The 16,751-nt window shown below is 37.7% G+C and overlaps 1 protein-coding gene across 1 annotated transcript; it reads left to right on the forward strand.

The window, feature by feature from the left end:
* Positions 1-1,801: 1,801 nt before the first annotated feature.
* Positions 1,802-15,638, forward strand: kcnk6.L (potassium channel, two pore domain subfamily K, member 6 L homeolog). The gene is given in 4 exon segments (NM_001086762.1): positions 1,802-2,050; positions 5,825-6,138; positions 11,651-12,046; positions 14,508-15,638. Coding segments are annotated over 3 exon segments (924 nt in total). The 5' UTR covers positions 1,802-2,050; positions 5,825-5,831; the 3' UTR covers positions 14,729-15,638.
* Positions 15,639-16,751: the final 1,113 nt, after the last annotated feature.

Here is a 16,751-nt window from a genome sequence, read left to right on the forward strand (position 1 = left end):
CTAACTTGTCCATCCCTAGGCCAGAGGGTCCTCGTGTCTGCCCCACATCCCCATGAGTGCAGGTCCCTGCTAGAGTACAGGGGATTAGGTGCACAGGAAATTTAAAGAGCTGTGCATCCCCAGTGCTTCCAGCATGCTTGCTGCCCTAAGCCTGGGCCTTTGTCAACGTCCCACAAACCAGGCCCGTTAAGGGATCACTGTGAGTATCTGCGAGCAGTGGTGACTGGTTCACTAATTGGTAATTGCTACATTTGGGTTGGGTGTTGTGAATCCTACAGCTGTAATTGTAAGATAAAACTGTCTGAAGCATTTATGCCATGATTGTTTATTGTATCAACAATTTTTATAGTTTTTAAATTATTTGCCTTCTTCTTACTCTTTCAAATAGGAGTCACTGACCCCATCAACAAAAAAAACACTTCTCTGTAAGGCTACATATTTATTGTTCTGGCTATTTTCTATTGCTTATCTTTTTATTCAAACCCAATAGTAATAATAATGATAATGGCGGAGGGATGATGGTCAAATATAGGTAAGATTTGTGTTAAAATTACTATTTGATGTCTTGGATACCCCTTGTATGTTAAAAGGGCCCTTTTTACTTTTTAACAACTGTATTTGTATGTAAAGTGTATATTTTGGTATATTTACTCTTCTCCCATTCCACAGAGCACTAGAATGTTTTGGTGCTGTAATGTAAATATTAGTTAACAGTAATAATAATGATAATGGGGGTGGATGACGGACAAATATAGTAAGGTTTGTGTTAAAATTACTATTTCATGTCGTGTATACCCCCTAGTACATTAAAAGAGCCATTTTTACCTCTGAACCACTGTATTTGTATGTAAATAGTTTGGTGTATTTACTCTCCGCCCATTCTGCAGAGCACCCAAATGTTTTGTTTTTGTAAATATTTGTTAATAGTAATAATTAGTGAAAAATTTGCCAAGTGCATTGAAGTCAATTGGTGTTTTTTCACTGCAAACTGCAGTGAAATATTTCGATCATCCCTAGTAATAATGATGGGGGAGGGATGGCAGCAAATATAGTAAGATTTGTGGTACAATTACTAGGAGATACACACACAAAATGTGTGTGACAAAGGGGTTTTGAAGCCAAGACATCCAAAAACTGAATATGAAGAAAACAGGGGTTTCTGTGCATTTTCTGGTGTTTCCGAGATATGCTACAAATATTTCAGAATGCAATATAGAATCCAAACATTGTTTGAAATGTTGTGTTAGTGGTCAATTTAAAGATGCAGTTCAGACATTGTTGCCTTTGCAAACCAGTTGGACAAGGACTCGCAGCATTGAGCCGTGTCAGTAGCCTATACTGGCCTTTGTTTATCCAGCTCAACTACACATTCTCACTTTTACCCACTATATGGACTCAATTCAATTCAGTTTTGTTGAACAGTGTTTCAGAAGCTGCTACTATTTTATGCTGCAGTGCAAGTAATAAGGTATGTGGCTTGCCAGAATTGCGTCTCTTTTGCCTTGTTCCTTGTGCCGAAGCATGGAAACAAACCAAACGAGTTAGTCACTGTGGGAAAGGTGGAATACTGTTAAACCTAGGAAATAACAGTAGGGACTGCTATAAAGTTGATGTTGCTTCAATAAAACTTCCTGTATGACCAATGAATGTTTTTCTTTTGTGACTCCCACTGCCTGAGCAATGGCAAAGTTTCTCACCTCCCCTTTTGTTTAATTGCCTCTCCCCCTCTCTCTCCTCCCTTTCTGAAGTATCTTTCTGTACTCCAGTTCTAATAGCTAGCTTCAGTTCTCTGACTGTCTCGCCCTGTCTCAACTGTCTCACGAAGTCCCTGCTTTCACTCCCAGCTTAAGTTCCTTTTACAGTGTAGAAAGCTGTGGATGAAAAGAGGCAATCAGGGGAAGCAGAACACAGTAACAAATCTGAAAGACCAAATAAACACGGTGGAGAAGAGCCTAAGTAAGAAACTTCAAGGAAGCCATATAGTCTCAATTGAAAAGAGACACTGCCATTTACCTTGTAGTGATTAACAAAGACACCCTGAGATAAGCAGGTACGTGTTGTGCTTCTCTTAATAAGAATATATCCCCTGTTATTCATATGTTTTGCTTCATTTTATTAACATGTTAACTGGAAAAAAACACTTTGGTATAGGTTAGTTTACACAAAAAACATTATCTGCTCGGTTCCTATGTGCCCTGTTATAAAAGTAACAGCCCCCAGTGGCCAGGTTATCATTTGGAATCTTTGCTTTGTTTTGTTTTGGTATGCAATGAATGCATGGGTTTACTGAGCAATAACTTATGGCTTAAGCATCTTTTAGACATATACTATTATACTATTATATTCTGGTGCTCTCTTTATAATTAATGAATATGTCCTTTTAATATCAGAAACTTTGGTGAAACACCGCCAGTTGTACTAAGACCTCGCCAGTGGTTTAAGTCAGCTAAAGAGTACCCACAACAGAGCAGGCTATTGAGACATACTGTTATAAAGAAAAACATCCCACATAGAAACATGGTTGTTCTCTTAGGGTGCTTCCCTATTTGAAAACAGGCACAGCACTTATGTGCATGACTCCAGCCATACAGGGCGAGGTTCCTTTTTTTCCTTGGGTCATCTACTTATAAAAATATTCAGAGGCATGCCACTGTGTTGGTTTTCCTCATAGCAAATGATAACATTTTAGCTTGACTAAATACCTAATGTGGATTTTCTTGTTAATGCAAGGTCACATTGGTGATTAAGTGAAGAATGGTCTAAGTGGGCTAGGGCAGACCAGCGGGCATGTCACCTGGATGTCTCTGCCAATGTAATTTATTTTATCCTAGAGTTGCTATACCATAAACAGTTGATGAGGCATCTGCTTGTCTACTTCTATCTACTGCACTTGATATAGGCCAGTAATAAGCAGGTGTGGCTGGCAAAATGTTTCTTGCATCGTTCACCAAAGTGCATCTTAGCTAGGGTTGCCACCTGATCCCTTTAATATTGTCTTCATATGAAAGAACTGATTAGTAATTAGTATAAGTTCTTGTTGCAGCTTGCACTGATTTCTATGCAGCTGTGAAACAAGCTTATCAATTGTTTAGTAATTAACCATGTAGCTAGGGAACTTCAAATTCAGCTGATATTGAACTAGTAAAACCAGAAACAGAAAGGGTGTTGCATGGATTTCAATAAAATACACTGTTAAGCTGGCCATAGACTCAAAGATCCGCTCGTTTGGCGACAGTGGCATATCTTTCCCCGATATGCCACTAACGGCATGGCTATATCGGGGGGGCCATATGGTCGAATGATCGTATTACAATACGCCAAGGGGCTCCGACGGGTCAGTCGGGTAAAAATCAAACCTTCTCGATCGATATCATGGCCAGATATTGATCGGTAAGACCCGTCGGAAGCCCCCATACACGGGCAGATAAGCTGTCAAATTGGTCTAAACGACCGATATCGGCAGCTTTATCTGCCCGTGTATGGCCACCTTTACTACATAAATGCAATTACAATATATATATATATATATATATATATATATATATATATATATATATATATATTGAATGAATGAAGTTGAATGAACCTACGTTTACCTAGCAATTAACAGAGAAGCTGCGTCAAATGCAATTAGTTGCAACTTCCTGCAGAGAAAGATAAACAGGAGTGTCATTCATGGCTTTTACAAACCTATAGGCATACAATTGTTGCCAAGATACTGGTACATTTTTGTAAGTGTTGGATCAACAGATACAGACTTTAAAGGGGTGGTTCACCTTTAAGTTAACTTTTAGTATTTTATAGAATAGCAACGTCTAAGCAACTTTTCAATTGCTCTTCATTATTCATTTTTTTTAAAATAGTTTTTTAATTAATTAATTGCCTTCTTTCTAATGCTGGTCACTGGCCCATCTTGAAGGAAAATACTCTGTAAGGTTACATATGATATTGCCACTTTTATTACTCATGTTTCTAGTCAGGCCATCTATTGTTTATATTTTAGTCTCTTATTCAAATCGCTGCTGAATAAAATGCTAAATAACTCAAAAACCACAAATAATATAAATTAAAAGTCAATTGCAAATTGTCTAAGAATACCACTCTCTACATCAACTTAACTGAAAGGTACACTACCCCTGTATGGTTAAAGGGGTGGATCACTTTTAAATTAACTTTTTGTTGTTATGGAATGGCCAATTTTAAGCAACTTTTGATTACTCATCCTACTATTCAGACCCTCTCCTATTCATATTCCAGTCTCTTCTTCATCAATTGGACCGTAGTAACTAGATTGCTGAAATTGCATACTGGAGAGCTGCGGAATAAAAAGCAAAATAACTAAAAAAAACACACAAATTAAAAAATGAGAATCAATTGAAAATTGTCTTAGAATATCACCCTCTAAATAATACTAAAAGTTAACTCAAAGGTGGTTTGGGTTCTGCATTTTTAAGTAGTTCATAAAAGCAATGCACTGAAGTCATCTACAAGTGCTTGAACCAGCCCTTGACATGCTCGTATAAAATCTTGCAGGCAATTGTTGGGATATATACCACTGCTTTTAGCATTCAGAAGTCCTCTGTGTGTCATCAACCTAAATATAAAAGAAATAGTTTCATTTTATGGCATTAACTGCCCCTTTACAGGCAACCAAGGCAGATGGCAACCCTACTCCCACGCTACATGGCTGCAGCCAGGCTACAGTTCTTCAATTATGTTTGCAAATTTCAGCTTTTGAATTCCATGGAAAAGTGGTTGTAGATTTGTATCTGTTAGAGCTGTTTCTTTTTGCTCAGCAGTCATTCCTTTAATATATGAAGTTTGTACTGTTATGAATGAAGCTTTTTTTCTTTCCAGCTACCAGAAGTTTTAGGAACAGGGGTTCTGTGACATCTGCCAGACAAGGGATTCCTGTAACATTTCAGTAGTATGAAATTCAGTTGCTCTGACCCTGCCAAGATTCCCTTTTCCTTTACATAGCACACACAAAATACTTCATTTGTATTTGAATTATTTATTTATATTTGGCTACAATCTTCTCCATTATATTACCTCCTGTAGATTAAAAATGAACAAATCTGTTCAAATACACATTGAACAAACTGAGTATAAACTTGTTTATACTCTTCCAATATAATAGTAGCTGCATGCCTTGCACACTTCAAAAGTTTATATTGCCTGATGTTCCTTTCCAGTGACTGCTAAAGTGGAAACTCCAGTGCACCAGTTCTGTTGAGTAAGGAGTGAGTAATAATTAAATTAGGTGTGCTTGTCCACTGACTGTAACTCATGTTTAGGGATACATGAACACATTTTAATCCATATTTTTGCCAATTATTTGCCACTGTAAAGCACTAATGGAAATGTGGTTTCTTTTTCACTGAGCTGACGCTCCCCTCCCTATAAACAGGGTACTTTTTGCAAAGGGAAATAAGTAGCTCTAAATAAGCTGCAGCTTTTAAAACAAGAAGCAGCTGACCTGTGGAGTGGTACTTTGTAATATCAGCTCCTCCTCTGCTCAGTAGAACCAGGAAGTGGTTTATTTCTTCCATAAACATAAACATTTAAACTGCTTTAAATGTATTCTTTAGTACAAAAAAGGAAAAAATGTAGCTGTATATTAAAAGCTTATGTTCAACAAAGCTGTACTGTCCTTTTAATCCTTTTAATTTACCTTGCCCTGTATGGATTTTTGTTTTAATGCTGACATGTCAGAAATGTTGACTGTAGCAAGGCCTGAAAGTGTTATAACTAAGTTTATGTTAGTACTAATAATAGCAATTTTTTTAAAATAAAATCCAGTATTCTTTTTTTATTTCCATAGCCCTGTCATGAAGTTCTGGCTTCTACTCACCCTACTTGTGTGTGTCTATGTGATCTACCTCCTGCTGGGTGCCTTGGTGATTTCAGTTATTGAGTCGCCATATGAGGCTAGCCTGCGAGATGAACTGAGACAACTCAAAAATATCTTTCTAAATGAGAGTCCATGTGTTAATGTTAGTAGCCTGGAAGCCTTCTTGGAGAAAATAATCAATGCCAACAAGTATGGGGTGTCTGTCCTGCACAATGCTTCCAACGATAGCAAGTGGGATATCGCATCTTCTCTGTTTTTTGCCAGTACTTTGGTAACCACTGTAGGTAAGTTGAAGGCCAGCTGATTTTGAGAGATATTTTATATATTTATAGTCAATCATATAACCTGTTGTTATTGAAGAGTTCCGTGAAGCTGAAGGCTGAGTACTTTTATTAAGACCAGGAAACTCTGAGGCGGAGGAAAAAACCTGTGAAACCATGTTTGTTCACTTCCATTGTAGTTTAATATTTTACTTAGCCTTAGAGTACTCACTCAACGCCCCTTTTTGTGTATTTAATGTAATATTTGGTCAGCACTGATACATATGTCATGTTAAATATGTTTTATTTGTTTTTAGTTTTTCATTTAAAAAATGCTATCTACAAACATGCTAATGTTTTATTCTGCAAGAGGGGACTTTGGTGAAAAACAGATTATGTATTTTTAATGGAAAATAATCCCTGTTAGGGAAGGGGGAAGTCACTCCCATTTAATGAAGTGATCTAATGGAAATGACATGTTTAATTAATGTAATGATCAGTCCCACATATGAGCAAAGGACCCTAAAGACAATGAAATTTGTAAGGGGTTAAAGGGTAATTTCCTTGTAAGGATAAGATGATGTAATTAAATGATTCCAGCAAACTCTTGTTATTAAGAATATTAGTTAGATTATGAGATGTGGGGTTAATCCTTTGCAAACCAGAAATCCTTGTAAACTAAAGTTCTCTCAAGTGAAATAAAATCCCAGTGGCAATGAAGCATGTTAATGCAGCTTTACAAAGCCGTCTGCACCCTCCACACACACCATTTGCTCTTCGTCTGTGCAGCCACTCTCATAAATAACTTTTGGCAATTGGTGACACAAACAGCACTTGGCATAGCAACATCAATGTTCCAAACGATTCTTGGCTTCAGAAAGAGAACAGTATTTATATATTGTGCTGAATAAACCCATGTTTATCCCCTCAGGACTTTCTAAAACATTACGATCTTAAACTGTTCAATCATCTCCTTGTGTACAGGCAAAACAGCTTAGCTTCAGTACAGTTTCATAATCGTATTAGTATGAGTAAACACAGGAAGCCATATGATATCCTGAGCTGCAGAGACCAGCATGTACTCAGAGCTATGACATGCATGTGTGCCAGCCTAATTTTAAAATACTTTTAAGGCTGTGACCTGTTAAAGTCACTTCTTGTTTGGAATAAAAGGCAAGCCGAGAAGCATAGATTACTGATTGGAAAAATATACTTTTTTAATAACTAGTGACTGAAAGTGTATTACTATTTATATATTAACATTTTGGTAAAGTTTGTTTTCTGGCTGGCCAAGAGTTTTTGTTACAATGCCCCAGCAGTTACTCTATTGTTCTTATTTCTCTGTCTGTGACTGTTTATGAGTCCAACAACAATGAACGTCCTTGAATGGATAATTAAACATTAAGAATGTATAATAGCATGACATATTAAATGCTGCAACAACTAAGGCTAATGCCAGACGGGTGTTGATCTTGGCCTGCGGAAAACTGCAGACAGACTATCAGTCCATATGCTGCCTTAATTAAAGTATAAGGTTGTCTGACAGGAAGACACAAATCATTTATGCAGATTCTGTTCAGAGTTTAGGAATTCAAATTCTGTTTGTTGATCACTTTGGCACCTTGTGTTGAGTAAGGAAACAGTGTGTATGCAGTAATTCTGCAAGTGGCATTTTGTCTCCCTTGCTATAGTGGGTGCTGAGAATAGCTGCAGGTAAAACACTCAAATCCTGTAACTGGGTGAAAATATGTGTGAAGGCATTTTTGAGTTAAGTGTTAACCTGCAAATATTCTTAGTGACAGTGGTAAGGATTTTTTTCTGCTGTTTTGTCACTGCAGAAAAAAGCAGGAGACAACATGCTTTGATTGCTATTTGCCCTTATTGAGCTGACTGTATAAAAATAATTTGTTGGGATCGGAATTAACCATATCTAAACTCACTCAATGTTTAGATTGAATGTATTATTACTCTGCTCTGGTAAAAAAAATCATGTGTTTGCTTTAGAAATGCAACTACTTTATATAAATAAGCTAACATGCAGCCATGGGGTCAGCCATTCACGTTGAATAGGGCAAAAAGGAACACATTTACATAACGGGTAAGCAAGTTGTTGAATTCCTCTTAGCACAGGGCTAATAACAAAGTTAGAAACACATAAAACTTCAAGAATATCTATCATAAGAAGTCAGTGCTTATCCCAATCTTTCCCAAAGTAAACTTCAGTCTGGGCTTCTAAGTGAATTTAGGGTAATAGGCATTCTTCTCCCAATCTCACCCTAACTGGCCTTTAGTGTGGACCCCCCTCCAGTGGGTCCAGCCCACCAATTTGGGAACCACTGCTCTGGGGTATCCTATTTCACCACCCTGAATTCTACAAAAAAAGGAAACAATGATTTTGCTTTACAGTTAAATTATTCTCTACCTTACAAAATTGTACTTTGTTCTAGAATTAGCCCACTTTTTATTACATATAGCAAACCTTCATAGACCGCTGGCCTGCTGCAACCATGAAAAATGTTAATATTGTTTCAGTAAGTTGGCTTCAGTTATATAATTGGTTTTGTCAGCATACATGTAGATCAGCCATTAGTGCCGAAGTCCTGTATTCTAGTGATACAATTAAAGCCTAAATCACATATTTAAAATCCTAAAACATATTTATCTTCAAATCCTAAAACACATATTTACCTTTTACAAAACATCATATTGTAAAAAGATGTATGCATTTATTTCTGTGGTTAGAAGCTAGATCTCGTTTAGTATTTACTAAGCAGACCGCGGTATGGAATTTCCCTGACACCCTGATTTCCTGCCTTTGATTACCATAGCAAACACATTGTAGCTTGTCCCTGTTTGGTGGATATACATGTATCTGTGAAACTTACAATAAGGTCATTCATGAAAATTATTTGGTGTTTAAGCATTTGTTTTGCTTAAAATGTGCTATTAGAAATTAAGTGTCAAAGGTCTTGGGATTGTCTGGCACCTGTTTTTCTTACAATTACATTTATTTGCTTGATAAAACTAGAAGTGTTAGCTACTTTGAAGATAATGAACCAGCTAGGATTGCTTTTATGTAACGGATATTTCCATTGATAATCACTTCTTTTGATAGACATTTCAATCAGTAGCCTTTCTCTTAAACCACCCCCAGTTCTGCACACTTCTCAGTAAAGTTGCTGCTTATTCTAAATTCATTTTGTACACAGTGTCCCTTTACCATGATCAGCTGAATGCCCAGTATTAAGAAGTTCAGGAATCTCTGGATTTGCCTGGAGCAAATATTGTTTTTGGCTTTTAGTCTTACCACTTTTACATTGTAAAATAATATATTTTAATTCACATTGTACATTGTCAGACCAATGTTCCCTCTAAAGCTGGCTATAGACGTACAGATATAATCGTTCGAATCCTCGATTCATACAATTTTCGGACCGTGTGTGAAGTGTCCCGTAATTTTTCGTGCCATGTCGATCGTTCATTTGAGCGGACAGGTTAGAAAATTTCTGTCGGCTGCCGATAATATCTCTGCATGTTTTGCCGATCTGACGATTTTCAGTGGGAGACTGTCATCAGCTTTGGTCAGACATAAACTTTCATACGATTGCTGTCAGGGGCAGAACATTGTCTGATCTGTTCTTTTACTACTTAGTGGCAGATAAGGAGATGGGGATGTCTGTAAACCTGCACGTCTATGGCCACCTTAAAGGGATCCTGTCATCGGAAAACATGTTTTTTTTCAAAATGAATCAGTTAATAGTGCTACTCCAGCAGAACTCTGCACTGAAATCCATTTCTCAAAAGAGCAAACAGATTTTTTTATATTCAATTTTGAAATCTGACATGGGGCTAGACATTTTGTCAATTTCCCAGCTGCCCCTGGTCATGTGACTTGTGCCTGCACTTTAGGAGAGAAATGCTTTCTGGCAGGCTGCTGTTTTTCCTTCTCAATGTAACGGAAGGAGTCTCAGTGGGACATGGGTTTTTACTATTGAGTGTTGTTCTTAGATCTACCAGGCAGCTGTTATCTTGTGTTAGGGAGCTGCTATCTGGTTATCTTCCCATTGTTCTTTTGTTTGGCTGCTGAGGGGGAAAAGGGAGGGGGTGATATCACTCCAACTTGCAGTACAGCAGTAAACAGTAATTGAAGTTTATCAGAGCACATGTCACATGACTTGGGGCAGCTGGGAAATTGACAATATGTCTAGCCCCATGTCAGATTTCAAAATTGAATATAAAAAAATCTGTTTGCTCTTTTGCGAAATGGATTTCAGTGCATAATTCTGCTGGAGCAGCACTATTAACTGATCCATTTTGAAATTTTTTTTTTTCCCCCATGACAGTATCCCTTTAAGCTGTGCACTTATATCATTGAAACTAAATTTCTTTGTCTTCCTCACAAGCAAATGTGGAGCTTCAGTTATGGTAAAGACTCTTGAGCAATCAAATTGCTGTTTTTTAAAAGATATTTCAGAGACAAATTTGTGAAATTCATCTTTCATTTTTCAGAAATGAATAGCACATATTTTATCACAACTTTTTTCTTTTTAACCCATATCCTAGATACTGGTTATGTTAAATTGCTGAGACTGCGTACTCGTGTGTGGTTTTACCCTTTACTCTTCCTTGTAAAGCTTCTGTGTTTTTAAAATAGCTGCCCTGTGACTCACAATGTGACCATGGGTTATATCCCAGTCCAGTTGGCTGCTGACATGGCATGATGAGGACTAAGGCCTTGAGTCTTTTCCTTCCCTGGGATTGAAACTGTGCAAGGTTACAGTACACTGTTAATTTTGAAGGGAATTTCTTATGTGATCATGCTATATTATTCACAGGTGTGTACCCATATGATATGAAAAAGAAATTAATGAAAATATGTTTTTTAAACACAAGGATAATGGAGTCTTTCTAACAAAAAAATAAGAACTGTGAGTAAGTGAATAACAAAGTGTATTTTCTACTACACAATTACCAAAATAAAGGGCCCTAACATAGGCTCTAAGCTGCACAAGGGCAGCAACCAATAGCAACCAACCAGCAATACATTTTAAAGCAAAGTTCTGTTTGGTTGCTATGTGTTGCTGCACTGGTGCATATACAACTATGTTGGTGAGTCAGTTCTGTAAACCGCCAGAATTAATAGAACTCCATATTTATCTTACTAGAATATGCTTGATGATCTTTTTTTATTATAGATATATGCACTTTCATAAAAGTGATGCACCTAACACTTTCATATATAGTTTTATTGCTAAATACCGGTAGTCAATGTTCTCCTAAGCAGAGCCACTATATTCCGTATTGCTGAGCAGAAAAGGGACAAAATGGCATGTTGTCTGCACAAATATCTCTGATTCACACAGGGCTAGGGAACACAAAAAGAATCCATAGATGCTTGTTTTACTGATTCTACACAAATCCTGGCTGTGTAAATCCGTTTTCTCTTATGTTTACAAATATGAAACCAATATACATCTTCACATAATGTATAGCCTAATTTTTAATCTAATTTATGTATTTCTATATTTTTCTATAGGTTATGGATACACCACCCCCTTAACAGACTCTGGCAAAGCCTTCTGCATTTTCTATGGTCTGATAGGAGTGCCTTTTACTATGCTGGTCCTCAGCTCATTTGTCCAGCGCCTGATGGTCATGTTTACCCACAAGCCAATACGATATTTGCAGGTGCACCGAGGCTTTGACCGTAAGATGGTCACTCAGCTTCACTTCATTTTCCTGTTACTTCTAGTTTTTGTTTTTTTCCTAATCATTCCATCTGCAATTTTTAACACCATAGAAACATCCTGGAGTTTCTTGGATGCTTTTTACTTCTGTTTTATTTCCCTCTGCACCATTGGGCTGGGGGATTATGTCCCAGGAGAGCAGAATGACCAGTGGCTCCGGAAGCTCTACAAGGTGTCTGTGGCCTGTAAGTACTGACTGCTGGATGAGTTTGGTGGAGTGTGGTGTTTATATTTAAAGCAGGGGTGCCCAAACTTTTTGCAACGAGGGCCAGATTTGGTGAGGTGAAAATGTGTGGGGTCCGACCATTCAGCCCGACATTCTTTGAACCATTAACATTAAATTACAGGAATCGAGTAATCGTAGCAGTAATATTTGGGCACATTAGTGAAATGATCTGCCACTTGGTCTATACTGCTGCCTGTGTGCTGAAGGTGTTAGCAATAGACATGTACTGGAACGTAGTTACGCCATACTTCTTTAGTTTACTGTACTGGCACGTCAGTACGTCTATTGACACCTTCAGCACTAAATAAGTATGCAAAAACAGCTCGTCTCTATAGACCAGCAGTATAGACCAAGTGGCAGATCATTTCACCAAAGTGCCCAAATATTACTGCAATGGGATTCCTGATCGCACTGTGCTGGGGGGCCTCATTATTATTAATTTCATGATGGAGGCTGAGCGCCGGTGTAAATTTGATAATGGGCCGCAATTGGCCCCCCATGCCTGATTTAAAAGTTGTGGCCTTTCATTGAGAACCAAGGGGACTGTGAGAGATCTCTATCTTTCAGCCCATTGTGTATTTTATGTCTAGAGGGAGTTTCCAAATGTCCTACAAGGCACCCCCACCAAAGCACTTACATACTTATGGTGCTGTGTTAATTTTAGGGGTCTTCCACTTTGGGAGCAGTTCTTTTTTCAGGCATTGGTACTGTTTTTTCCCAAGCAGGATTTTTTCCATGATCCTGTTTTTTTTTTTTGGAAAAACTGATGCCTGAAAACCTCACTTCTGATTTTTTTCCTTTGTAGTCCAGAAAACCCACGACCATCTTATAATAAATCTACTCCTTAATACTGTAATCATTGATGTTTCCAATCAAAGTATATTTAAATGTTTAAAAAACATTGAGTGTAAATTTTAAATAGATTTTATCATTTAATAGTAAAAATGGCCAGTTCATGGTAAATCATGAATTCACAAAGCAAGTACAGACATGGAATTTATAGGAAGTTTACAGCAGAGAACATACTAGGGGTTGAGGAGATGCATGCCAGAGCTGAAATAAAGACAGCGGCATATAAAGTTTCAAAGTTAGGGTGGGTGTAATTTTTATAATTACATTTCGAATTCTTATGGAGGTCAGCATTTGAGTAAAACCTTCATGCAGTTTTTAAACTATCATTGAAATTATTGAATTGATACATTGATATTGGTTGTCAGTTAAAAGTTTAGCAATTTATCTACTATAAGAGAAATCCAAGCTGCAAATGAGCCCTGAAACCAGGTATTTTGTGGTCTCATATTTTATTCAACCAACATAACTCTGGAATTATGTAATAAAAGGAACAGCAACCCGTTGCAGCCAATCATTTTTATATCATTTACTGATAACCTGTTTAAAAGCAAACATCTTATTGGTTACTGTACTTGAGCAAACACTGTACCTTTTATTACATATGTGGGTAAAGATTTTGTGTCAGGATATGAAGAGATTTTGTGTCAGGATATGAAGAGATTTTGTGTCAGGATATGAAGAGAACTTGGCAGTAACGTAACTAGAGGGGGGAGGGCCCTGGCGAGGGACATGCAGCCAGGGCCCCCGCCCCCTCCGTACGCTATTTTCTGTGCGGAATCCAGTGGCGCGTGAGCTGCCGGGGGGGCCTGAGGGGGTGCGGGCCCAGGCCCAATCGCACCCCCTGCTCCCCCAGTAGTTACGACACTGGAACCTGGACTGGTATACAACCACTAAAATTTTACAAAACACAAAGATTCATTATAATACCCCATAGGCTGCAAACCATATTGACCTTGGAATTAAATTGCAGTATAAACTACATTTAAAACAAAAATCTAACCCATTTAGAAATTAGTAAGTAATCTTAGTGTTTTGATCATTTTATGTCACTCTCCCCTCTGCCTCCATTCTTGTTTCTTTTAACTTTATATTTTCACCAACTCGTCACATCTGCTTATTATCCAACTCTATTACTTTAAACTGTTTTATGTGATTGAGCCTGCTGATTTGGAAACATACAAACAATAACTTTACTGAGAAAAGTAGTAGCAAAAAAAGCAAATGGGCAGTAAGTAAGCCAAAGTTCCCAGTAACCTCATCAGCATAACTTAAGTAAAGTATCAGATGGTAACATTTTTTAATATAGCATATTTAATCAGAAATAAGATGAAGACTTGTCATTAACTTACAAAACATCTATATGATGCCATCCACCTGCTTTATGCTTTGCTGTATTGGATTTTTTGTAAAATAGTCAACAATAAATATATGCATGTGTGGCTTTCCTGCCCAAAATAGATTTTGTTGTGTATTTACCATATTTTCCCTTATGTAAAAGTCACAGCAACAAAACAAAGCAGCCATACTTTCTCTCCTACCTAATTTCTCTTCAATGTATTTCTCCACAGTCTACCTGTTTGTTGGCCTCATGGCCATGCTGCTGATTATCCAAACATTCCACAAAGCTGCTGATGTTCATGGACTCACTGACATCTTCTATCTTCCTCGGCTGCAAGATCAAGATGACCAGGAACCCATCCTGGAACCCACTGACTACACGAAAGACTTGGAACCAAAAAGACCGCTTACAACAGAATCCCAAACGGACTACTCATCTATCAATCGGTAACACCAGCTGGTGGCCAGAAACTTTCTATTGTTGCCTTTCAAGATTAATTGGATGTTCAACCTCCACCCTGACTCTGATAATGAAAAAATACTGTGTTGAGTATGGATAGTCAATGGTTTAAATTGAGTTCCCTGTAACCTCATCAGCATAACTTGACTAAAGTATCAGATGGTAACTTTTTTGAATTTAGCATATTTCATCAGAAATAAGATGTAGACTTGTCAATAACTTACAAAACATCTATATGATGCCATCCACCTGTATGGACCTCATCCTTTTAGCACAACACACACACCACTTGTGTGTTGAGCTAAACATTGGAGATATGTAGTAATAGGTGCACATTTTACTTTTGGTCTGCTAACCCAAAGAAACAATTCAGATAGTTGGTTTTATTAGGCTACTTGTTCTGCAGTAGAACAATAAATGCTGCTAATTGGTTATAGTGAGTTACTAGATCTGGGGCAAATTTTGACCCTGTTACATTCTTCTCTGTGTTACTTAAAAAAACAACTTTTATTTAGAATAGTGTTTTGTTAAAGATGACCAAGCAACAGGGATATATTTAATATGTTAAGTCAGTGTTTACTTAACCTTTACTTAACCTTGGTTCCTGTTGTTGGCCTAGTGTACCCACCAACTAAAGCATTTGTTGAATATAGCAGAGCAGTTTGATTGGATTTTTTTGTTAATTGTCTTTATTGTACTACTGATGCTGTGCTTTCACCCAATAAGAGGACCTATAATATAAGGAAAGGACTTTAAAGGGGTAGTAGTACACATTTTTACAAAATCAGCTATTACACATCATAGGGGAACATTAATTGAAAAATGCAATGCCTTATTGACCAAAATATTTTAAATATCTTATTTTTACTAATAAAAACATAATCAGGGATTTTCATATTAACAGTGAATGACTACAGTTTAATACATTTTTTAGCAGAAGGGCATCAGGCCGTCCATCTTTTCTTTTTTTTAACTGCATGCAAAATATTGTGTATTGTATAGTACTCAAAGTAAATATTTGTTGGAAATTCAAAATGCTAATTGTTCTGGACTATCTGGCCACAGTTCTCCTTATTTCATGCCATAACCCTCTTCTAATTTTTAATTCCTCTATAACAGTGTTTCTTAACCATTTTCAAATGGCACCCAAATTGTGACAGCTGACATAAGCTTGTTGGACTGTAAGATTCAGTCATTGACCAAGCAATGTGTGGAAACGGCTTTCCAGAATACAGTGTATGAGTAACATCTCTGATGCCTGTTGCATTATGGACATTTATGTGTCAATCTAAGTAGTTCACCATGTTAGACCAGTAAACCATTCCCATTTCATTCAGATCTGATCATTTGATGGCAGTAACTGGGGCACACCCTACATTCTTTAGAATCGTAATATAATGAGAAGGGTGGCATCTTATTTATGCCTTTATTAGACTTCATGTAACAAAAGTAGTGGCAGTGATATGCTTATGGTTTTGTCCTTCCTGGTCTTATTAAGAGAGGTGCCAAGCGAAGGGTTCTGGACGAGCAAAGTTGCACGACGGTAAAGCAAAGTCTTTAGGGCAGAAGATCACAGCAAAAGAAGTAAACAGAAGGCGTAGTCAAATCAGACCGGGTTGGGGCAGGTAGAGTACAAGCGGAGTTAGACAGGCAAGGGTCAAACCAGGAGATCAATCAGAAGGGATACGGATATAGGAGAGTCGGTTACCAGGCAGGGGTTAGGATACAGAAATCAGAATCGTCAAAACAGGCAGGGGTCACAACAGGTATCAGATATCAGATATCAGACAGGAATTAACTCACAAAGGCACCCGGAACTCACTAGGAATTTACCTATCACGGGCAATGATCTGCAGATTGAAGTCCCTTTAAATACGCTTTTGAATTTTGCACCATTGTGCGCTGTCATACGCCAGCGCGAATGTGCCTATAAAGCCAGCAGCTGTGCGCCACGTGCACCCTAAGGAACCGGCGCATTAGGAGGAAGAAGTACAGCGTGGCAGGCGTCCCCGTC

The sequence above is a fragment of the Xenopus laevis genome, chromosome 8L (genome assembly GCF_017654675.1).
Source record: "Xenopus laevis strain J_2021 chromosome 8L, Xenopus_laevis_v10.1, whole genome shotgun sequence".
Classification (NCBI taxonomy): domain Eukaryota; kingdom Metazoa; phylum Chordata; class Amphibia; order Anura; family Pipidae; genus Xenopus; species Xenopus laevis.